This window comes from Procambarus clarkii, chromosome 72, assembly GCF_040958095.1.
Source record: "Procambarus clarkii isolate CNS0578487 chromosome 72, FALCON_Pclarkii_2.0, whole genome shotgun sequence".
Classification (NCBI taxonomy): Eukaryota; Metazoa; Arthropoda; class Malacostraca; order Decapoda; family Cambaridae; genus Procambarus; species Procambarus clarkii.
Genome location: NC_091221.1, coordinates 4,458,142 through 4,468,814, shown reverse-complemented (window position 1 = coordinate 4,468,814; position 10,673 = coordinate 4,458,142). Strand labels below are relative to the sequence as shown.

Below are 10,673 nucleotides of genomic sequence, written 5' to 3'. Positions count from 1 at the left end.
TCAAGGCCCGATTTGCCTAATAAGCCAAGTTTTCCTGAATTAATATATTTACTATAATTTTTTTCTTATGAAATGATAAAGCAACCCTTTTCTCTATGTATGAGGTCAATTTTTTTTTATTGGAGTTAAAATTAACGTAGATATATGACCGAACCTAACCAACCCTACCTAACCTAATCTAACCTATATTTATAGGTAAGGTTAGGTTAGGTAGCCAAAAAAAGCTAGGTTAGGTTAGGTTAGGTAGGTTAGGTAGACGAAAAAACATTAATTCATGAAAACTTGGCTTATTAGGCAAATCGGGCCTTGAATAGTAGGCTGAGAAGTGCGTTCTGGCTATTAGGTACGACATATATATATATATATATAAATATATATATATATATATATATATATATATATATATATATATATATATATATATATATATATATATATATATGCACAATATGCTAATATAATATAATATTAATTTATATTGAGAAAATTCCCATTTTGAATGAACAGCATGTTAAAATTGATGAATGCGTCTGTGGGGTCGACCGCTGGATGGAATGGACTTGCGTCGAGGACGGGTTGCTAATCATAGATATTTTAATTCAAACCGGATATAAAGGTTCTCCCCGATGTTAGTGAAGTCTCTGTGCAACCCGTCCTCGACTCAAGTCCATTACATCCAGCGGTCGACCCCACAGACGCATTCATAAATTTTAACATGCTGTTCATTCAAACTGGGAATTTTCTCAATATAAATTAATATTATAATATATTTGGATATTGTGTATATGTAGGCATAGGATAGGTTAGGTTAGGTTAGGTTAGGTGTTTAGGTTCTGTTGGCGATTATTTGTGTTTGTAGTACGTGGGTGAAGCATTTACAGCGTTGTGGTTCGAACAAAATTCGTCAGTGAAGCACTTGTTCCAGATATGTTCGAACGTCAGCAGTTGTGAGTCGTGTGTAAACCGTTTTACACCCATAAACAGCTGGGGTTTGGCGGGTGCATGGAATCACTCTCGGGTCTGTGTTTGGAGGACGGGCTGGCCTGTGGCTTAATCACTGTTGAGTGATCGTTGTTTGCGATCTTTGTAGTGTAGCGTGTGTGAGACTCCACGAGGGGCCTCTCTGTTTGTTTACAATATGTCTGAGCCAGGAACCAGCTTCACGAAGCAGTTACGCAAGTACTTACGAACCTGTGCATCTTTTCTGAATCTTTGGCGGCTTTGTTTACAATTATTAAACAGTAAATGAGCTCCGAAGCACCAGGAGGCTGTTTATAACAATAACAACAGTTGATTGGCAAGTTTACATGCTTGTAAACTGTTTAATAAATGTAACCAAAGCCGTCAAAGATTGAGAAAAGATGTACACGTTCGTAAGTACTTGAGTAACTGCTTCGTGAATCTCTCACCAGCCTCCCCCCATGGAGTGGCGTCTCCAATAGATGGTTCAATGTAGTATCTATTATTCGACAATATAAGGGAGCCCATAAGTTTATTATCTATATAAATAAGTTAAAGCCTAGAAAACACTTTTCTATTAAGTTTAATCCTTAGACTGGTAGTGTAAGGAAGATTTGCGGCGTTAAATGAACATACATTAATGACGTTACGGATATCCCATTTTCTGTAATCCGTTTATGCCTAACTAATGTAACTAGTATAAAACCAGGTTTGCTGGGTTGAGTGCTGGTAATGTCTAGTATGTTAATGTCGGAATTTCCGACATGGGAGATGCATATCTAGTTCACAAAATTGCCGGCTAGTATAAGCACTTTTGGGTGTATGCTAGGTTAGGTTAGATTAGGTTAGGTGTATGCTAGGCTAGGTTAGGTGTATAATAGGTTATCTTGAGGTTATCTTGAGATGATTTCGGGGCTTTAGTGTCCCCGCGGCCCGGTCCTTGACCAGGCCTCCACCCCCAGGAAGCAGCCCGTGACAGCTGACTAACTCCCAGGTACCTATTTACTGCTAGGTAACAGGGGCATTCAGGGTGAAAGAAACTTTGCCCATTTGTTTCTGCCTCGTGCGGGAATCGAACCCGCGCCACAGAATTACGAGTCCTGCGCGCTATCCACCAGGCTACGAGGCCCCTACGATCATAGGTTAGGTTAGGTTAGGTTTTATGTAACTCTTCCCTACATTATCTGGGAATTTTGTTAGTTAATTGTTAGGAATTACATAGTTGCAGGCGATGAGTCACAATAACGTGGCTGACGTATGTTGCCCAGACCACACACTAGAAGGTGAAGGGACGACGACGTTTCGGTCCGTCCTGGACCATTCTCAGGTCGAATTACACAGTTGTTACGAACATAATGTTGCATTTTTAGATAGAGCTTGAACATACTAGGCCTAAATCCACTAATACACACAGCGTTTTGGGTCAATATGATTACTGGTTACTTTTGCGGATTCTGATTACATTTTCGGTTGTTATACCCTTCGCAATAGCCCAATGTAATAGACATTCTCAACATTCTTTTTCCTGCCCTATGAAGCTCTCGTATTGACTCAATACACCCTATTGAACTTACGTAGCTGGAACGGTTGAGGGCCACAGGGCTAACAGCACTATACACTAGGCATGACCTGGCGGATCTTAAGTGCTTAATTAGAATATATTGAAAGCAGTGTAATATATATATATATATATATATATATATATATATATATATATATATATATATATATATATATATTAGTATATTTTGGTAGCAGTCTTTCCTGTAGACATATATTATTAAATATGACCGAAAAAGTAAGATTAATAATTCTAACACGAATTTTCTCAATCTTTCGTACATTACGCTTCACTGTTGGAGGTAAATAAAAAATCACTTCTCCTAAATTCATTTTTATTTCTAGTCTGACGCGACACGGGCGCGTTTCGTAAAACTTATTACATTTTCAAAGACTTCACAAATACACAACTGATTAGAACTTACGTATCCCTGATTTTATATCTACATTTGAGTGAGGTGGGAGGGGTGATGTGGCATTAACACAAGACAGAACAAGAGGGGATATTAATAGGGTATTAAAAGTATCAACACAAGACAGAACAGAAACAATGGGTATTGAATAGAAGTGTTTGTAGAAAGCCTATTGGTCCATATTTCTTGATGCTTCTATATTGGAGCGGAGTCTTGAGGTGGGTAGAATATAGTTGTGCAATAATTGGCTGTTGATTGCTGGTGTTGACTTCTTGATGTGTAGTGCCTCGCAAACGTCAAGCCGCCTGCTATCGCTGTATCTATCGATGATTTCTGTGTTGTTTACTAGGATTTCTCTGGCGATGGTTTGGTTATGGGAAGAGATTATATGTTCCTTAATGGAGCCCTGTTGCAACAGGGCTCCAGATAGAATGTCTGTCCAAAGTTGGAGGCCAGACACTTAGGGCAAGCCTCATCCAAATTTGCAGGGGAAATGATCTGAGGTATGGGACGATCATAGGCTGGTCGGCGTCGCCAGAATTCAAGAGGGAACAGTGTGCCAAAGTCACATTCTGATCCCACGATGATTTTTGGCACTGCTCGCCGACTACACCTATCAAAATATTTTGAAAACTAACATTTCAAAGCTAAATTTCTCTCTAGAAATATTCACTAATATTCACTGATGTCGCGAAAATGAATATAAATATTCTTCCGTGTCATACTTTGGTCGTAATAGTATAAAATATAACCCTTCCACATTTTCAGATGCCCTCCATAACCCCTTTTCCAAGAAAATGAATAGCTATTTTATTTTTTAAATATTTTAGGCCACTGAGCTAGTCCCAGCGGTGGTCCACCCTCATGCCAACGGTAAACAATTATATTGCTGTTATAAATTCAGCTACTGTGAATTTCAAAGTTCCAAGTAGCACGGGCTATGGTGAACCCGTAGTGGACTTTCACAATTATAACATTGTTATAAGAGAGAGAGAGATATACAGATATATATATAGAAAGAGATAGATGGAGAGAGAGAGAGAGAGAGAGAGAGAGAGAGAGAGAGAGAGGGGGGGGGGGGGACCTAGCAAAACAGTGGTGGTAGGGTGTGGGAGGAGAGTGGACGCAGGTGTAGGGCCTCGTTGGAGTAGCAGTGTTGGGTTGATGTCTTTACAGAAGCGCCCTCCCCCCCCCCCCCCCCCCACACATACAGGAGCCACTCCACCACACACACAGGAGCACCCTCCACCACACACACACACAGGAGCACCCTCCACCACACACACACACACACACAGGAGCACCCTCCACCACACACACACACACACACACAGGAGCACCCTCCACCACACACACACACACACACAGGAGCACCCTCCACCACACACACACACAGGAGCACCCTCCACCACACACACACACACAGGAGCACCCTCCACCACACACACACACAGGAGCGCCCTCCACCACACACACACAGGAGCGCCCTCCACCACACACACACAGGAGCACCCTCCACCACACACACACACAGGAGCGCCCTCCACCACACACACACACACAGGAGCACCCTCCACCACACACACACACAGGAGCGCCCTCCACCACACACACACAGGAGCGCCCTCCACCACACACACACAGGAGCACCCTCCACCACACACACACACAGGAGCGCCCTCCACCACACACACACACACAGGAGCACCCTCCACCACACACACACACAGGAGCGCCCTCCACCACACACACACACACAGGAGCACCCTCCACCACACACACACACAGGAGCACCCTCCACCACACACACACACACAGGAGCACCCTCCACCACACACACACACAGGAGCGCCCTCCACCACACACACACAGGAGCGCCCTCCACCACACATGTGATAAAATATTAACCACGCTCGCTGTTTTCTCATTGGGCGAGAACCACTACCTGTTGGAAGTTGGGGGCTGGTGGTGTGTAGGTGGTAGTGGTAGTTGGGGGCTGGTGGTGTGTAGGTGGTAGTGGTAGTTGCTCTCTCTCTCTCTCTCTCTCTCTGTCTGGGGGGCTGGTGGTGTGTAGGTGGTAGTGGTAGTTGGGGGCTGGTGGTGTGTTGGTGGTAGTGGTAGTTGCTCTCTCTCTCTCTCTCTCTCTCTGTCTGGGGGGCTGGTGGTGTGTAGGTGGTAGTGGTAGTTGGGGGCTGGTGGTGTGTTGGTGGTAGTGGTAGTTGCTCTCTCTCTCTCTCTCTCTCTCTCTCTCTGTCTGGGGGGCTGGTGGTGTGTAGGTGGTAGTGGTAGTTGGGGGCTGGTGGTGTGTTGGTGGTAGTGGTAGTTGCTCTCTCTCTCTCTCTCTCTCTCTCTCTCTCTCTCTCTCTCTCTCTCTCTCTCTCTCTCTCTCTCTCTCTCTCTCTCTCTCTCTCCTCTCTGTCTCTCTCTCTCTCTCTCTCTCTCTCTCTCTCTCTCTCTCTCTCTCTCTCTCTCTCTCTCTCTCTCTCTCTCTCTCTCTCTCTCTCTCTGTCTCTCTCTCTCTCTCCTCTCTCTCTCCTCTCTCTCTGTCTCTCTCTCTCTCTCTCTCTCTCTCTCTCTCTCTCTCTCTCTCTCTCCTCTCTCTCTCTCTCTCTCTCTCTCTCTCTCTCTCTCTCTCTCTCTCTCTCTCTCTCTCTCTCTGTCTCTCTCTGTCTCTCTCTCTCTCTCTCTCTCTCTCTCTCTCTCTCTCTCTCTCTCTCTCTCTCTCTCTCTCTCTCTCTCTCTCTCTCTCTCTCTCTCTCTCTCTGTCTCTCTCTCTCTCTCCTCTCTCTCTGTCTCTCTCTCTCTCTCTCCTCTCTCTCTGTCTCTCTCTCTCTCTCTCTCTCTCTCTCTCTCTCTCTCTCTCTCTCTCTCTCTCTCTCTCTCTCTCTCTCTCTCTCTCTCTCTCTCTGTCTCTCTCTCTCTCTCTCTCTCTCTCTCTCTCTCTCTCTGTCTCTCTCTCTCTCTCTCTCTCTCTCTGTCTCTCTCTCCTCTCTCTCTCTGTCTCTCTGTCTCTCTCTCTCTCTCTCTCTCTCACTCACTCACTCACTCACTCACTCTGAGAGTATATACCAGAGTGTGTGTGAAGAGTGTAAGAGTGTGAGTGAGCCGGAAGCGTGCGCCCCACAGCAGGACCCCTCAACAAAGGCCACTATGCACGAGGTCAATAAATCTCTTCATAGTAAAGCCTCACAAGGTGCGGGCTGTCGACGGCCTGTTGACGCAAGATTACCTCAAGGAGACGCCCGCCATCACAAAGTCACGGCATCTTCCTGCACAAGGAGGTCTTGACACCGGGGTGAGCAGCACCTGCACGCTCCCCGCCCTCCACGGAGGATGTTGTTTTAAAAATTGTTAATTGTTTTTGTTTGAAGAGGCGAGCAGAGGTCCGGTGAAGTCTGCGGGTCTGCGTCGCCTCTCTTCATATTATTATTGTTGATCTATGTTCTTTGGGTTATCTTGAGATGATTTCGGGGCTTTTAGTGTCCCTGCGGCCCGGTCCTCGACCAGGCCTCCACCCCCAGGAAGCAGTCTGTGACAGCTGACTAACACCCAGGTACCTATTTTACTGCTAGGTAACAGGAATTTGGGTGTTTAAATTTAGTTTTTTTTGGTGATGTTGCTTAGAGACATGTTGTTTAGTGGTTCAAGTTAATAGTTTATGGTTTGTTGCAGGTTGGTGTGAGGGGGCGTGACGTCATGTGCTCGGAGGCGCGGCCCAACCACTCCCGACCCAAAATAGAATTAGTGCGAGTGTCGAGCTCCGAGCGGGCCAAGATCCCAGTCAACCCCGTGCAGCTCAACCTTACCTACTGCCACGTGAGGTGAGTGGCTGGCTGGCTGGGGCGCCTCCCAGGACCCTGGTAGTGGCGCCCCTGGTAGCGGCGCCCCTGCTGCTGGTAACAGCGCCCCTGGTGCTGGTAGCGGCGCCCCTGCTGCTGGTAACAGCGCCCCTGGTGCTGGTAGCGGCGCCCCTGCTGCTGGTAACAGCGCCCCTGGTGCTGGTAACAGCGCCCCTGCTGCTGGTAACAGCGCCCCAGGTGCTGGTAACAGCGCCCCTGGTGCTGGTAGCGGCGCCCCTGCTGCTGGTAACAGCGCCCCTGGTGCTGGTAGCGGCGCCCCTGCTGCTGGTAACAGCGCCCCTGGTGCTGGTAACAGCGCCCCTGCTGCTGGTAACAGCGCCCCTGGTGCTGGTAACAGCGCCCCTGCTGCTGGTAACAGCGCCCCTGCTGCTGGTAACAGCGCCCCTGGCGTGTGTGTGTGTGTGCGTGAGGAAGGACTCTTCCCAACAGCATTTTGCGCTCGACACAGTCTTTGTCATAATTATAAAATATGTGTTCGGTGCTTGAAGGTGAGTGTGGCGGACAATATGAACATTGACGGTCACTGTGATAGTCATCATCTGTGAGGTAAAGAGTGCGTAAACTGCCGGGGATTTAAGTGCATCAAATATTAATGGCTTTGATGACCTTCCACCACTGAGGTAAACTAAGGTGACCTCTGACCTGGTGAAATGTAGAGAAAACCCTAAGTCACTCTGTGTGACCCAGCAGACGTCCAGTGTGACTTAGCAGGCGTCCAGTGTGACTTAGCAGGCGTACAGTGTGACTTAGCAGGCGTACAGTGTGACTTAGCAGACGTCCAGTGTGATCCAGCAGACGTCCAGTGTGACTTAGCAGGCGTACAGTGTGACTTAGCAGGCGTCCAGTGTGACTTAGCAGGCGTCCAGTGTGATCCAGCAGACGTCCAGTGTGACTTAGCAGACGTCCAGTGTGATCCAGCAGACGTCCAGTGTGATCCAGCAGACGTCCAGTGTGACTTAGCAGACGTCCAGTGTGATCCATCAGACGTCCAGTGTGATCCCGCAGACGTCCAGTGTGACTTAGCAGACGTCCAGTGTGACTTAGCAGACGTCCAGTGTGATCCAGCAGACGTCCAGTGTGACTTAGCAGACGTCCAGTGTGACTTAGCAGACGTCCAGTGTGATCCAGCAGACGTCCAGTGTGATTTAGCAGACGTCCAGTGTGACTTAGCAGACGTCCAGTGTGACTTAGCAGACGTCCAGTGTGACTTAGCAGACGTCCAGTGTGATCCAGCAGACGTCCAGTGTGATCCAGCAGACGTCCAGTGTGACTTAGCAGACGTCCAGTGTGATCCAGCAGGCGTCCAGTGTGACTTAGCAGACGTCCAGTGTGACTTAGCAGACGTCCAGTGTGACTTAGCAGACGTCCAGTGTGATCCAGCAGACGTCCAGTGTGACTTAGCAGACGTCCAGTGTGACTTAGCAGACGTCCAGTGTGACTTAGCAGACGTCCAGTGTGACTTAGCAGACGTCCAGTGTGATCCAGCAGACGTCCAGTGTGATCCAGCAGACGTCCAGTGTGACTTAGCAGACGTCCAGTGTGATCCAGCAGGCGTCCAGTGTGACTCAGCAGACGTCCAGTGTGACTTAGTAGACGTCCAGTGTGACTTAGCAGACGTCCAGTGTGATCCAGCAGACGTCCAGTGTGATCCAGCAGACGTCCAGTGTGACTTAGCAGACGTCCAGTGTGATCCAGCAGGCGTCCAGTGTGACTTAGCAGACGTCCAGTGTGATCCAGCAGACGTCCAGTGTGACTTAGCAGACGTCCAGTGTGATCCAGCAGACGTCCAGTGTGATCCAGCAGACGTCCAGTGTGACTTAACAGACGTCCAGTGTGATCCAGCAGACGTCCAGTGTGATCCAGCAGACGTTCAGTGTGACTTAGCAGACGTCCAGTGTGACTTAGCAGACGTCCAGTGTGACTTAGCAGGCGTCCAGTGTGACTTAGCAGGCGTACAGTGTGACTTGGCAGACGTCCAGTGTGATCCAGCAGACGTCCAGTGTGACTTAGCAGACGTCCAGTGTGACTTAGCAGGCGTCCAGTGTGACTTAGCAGACGTCCAGTGTGACTTAGCAGACGTCCAGTGTGACTTAGCAGACGTCCAGTGTGACTTAGCAGACGTCCAGTGTGACTTAGCAGACGTCCAGTGTGACTTAGCAGACGTCCAGTGTGATACAGCAGACGTCCAGTGTGACCCAGCAGACGTCTGTGTCACATGTCCACCACCTGCTGGACACAGCCTCGTGTCTGTGTCACATGTCCACCACCTGCTGGACACAGCCTCGTGTCTGTGTCACATGTCCACCACCTGCTGGACACAGCCTCGTGTCTGTGTCACATGTCCACCACCTGCTGGACACAGCCTCGTGTCTGTGTCACATGTCTACCACCTGCTGGACACAGCCTGGTCTCTGTGTCACATGTCCACCACCTGCTGGACACAGCCTCGTGTCTGTGTCACATGTCTACCACCTGCTGGACACAGCCTGGTCTCTGTGTCACATGTCTACCACCTGCTGGACACAGCCTGGTCTCTGTGTCACATGTCCACCACCTGCTGAACAGAGCCTGGTCTCTGTGTCACATGTCCACCACCTGCTGAACAGAGCCTGGTCTCTGTGTCACATGTCCACCACCTGCTGAACAGAGCCTGGTCTCTGTGTCACATGTCCACCACCTGCTGAACAGAGCCTGGTCTCTGTGTCACATGTCCACCACCTGCTGAACAGAGCCTGGTCTCTGTGTCACATGTCTGCCTCCTGCTGGACACAGCCTGGTCTCTGTGTCACACATTAATATTACCTTATATTTGATAAAATACTCATTTTGAGTGCACAGTGCCTGATAACACTGATGAAACGCCTTTGGGGCCGTCGGCCGCCTGCTCGACCTTAGCTTGAGGACAGGTTCCCTCCACTATTGACTAGACCTACAAGTGTCTCCCCTCACTTGAGGGCCTCGACTATTGACTAGACCCACAAGTGTCTCCCCTCACTTGAGGCCCTGGACTATTGACTAGACCCACAAGTGTCTCCCCTCACTTGAGGCCCTGGACTATTGACTAGACCCACAAGTGTCTCCCCTCACTTGAGGCCCTGGACTATTGACTAGACCCACAAGTGTCTCCCCTCACTTGAGGCCCTGGACTATTGACTAGACCCACAAGTGTCTCCCCTCACTTGAGGCCCTGGACTATTGACTAGACCACAAGTGTCTCCCCTCACTTGAGGCCCTGGACTATTGACTAGACCCACAAGTGTCTCCCCTCACTTGTGGGCCTCGACTATTGACTAGACCCACGAGTGTCTCCCCTCACTTGAGGGCCTCGACTATTGACTAGACCCACAAGTGTCTCCCCTCACTTGTGGGTCTAGTCAAAGGGGTTAATGTTACATCATTTCTTCACCTCTACATCAATCGTGACATCAACCAAAGCCTTAAATAAGTCCAGTTATTGTTGACATGAATAATAATGTCCACTGAAGTCGGGTGAAGTGAGGTGTGGAGGATGAGGCTGTACCAGGTGTAGTTATTATGGGTGTAGTTATTATGTGTTGCCTGCTGGAACTAATACAGGTACTTATTAGTTCCTTTATTGACTCATTAATTGACTGATATCTCAACGTTTATCGACTCATTAATTGACTGATATTTCAACGTTTATCGACTCATTAATTGACTGATATCTCAACGTTTCGGGTTACACAAAGAGGTAATTACTGATAATCTTATAGGCATGCTTGCTGCTGCCCTTTCCTGGGTGCTTGCTAGCTTTAGTAGTAATGGGAGGTGTCCCCGCGCTAATGGGAGGTGTCCCCGCGCTAATGGGAGGTGTCCCCTCGCTAATGGGAGGTGTCCCCTCGCTAATGGGAGGTGGTCC

At 48.5% G+C, this 10,673-nt stretch overlaps 1 protein-coding gene across 1 annotated transcript in view; it reads left to right on the top strand.

The window, feature by feature from the left end:
• Nucleotides 1-6,605: 6,605 nt before the first annotated feature.
• LOC123773768 (uncharacterized) overlaps nucleotides 6,606-10,673 on the top strand; it is a gene marked incomplete in the record, with an annotated part of 148,893 nt that continues 144,825 nt past the window's right edge. The window contains 1 exon segment of the mRNA XM_069312348.1: nucleotides 6,606-6,754. Within this exon segment, the coding sequence (XP_069168449.1) occupies nucleotides 6,630-6,754 (125 nt within the window).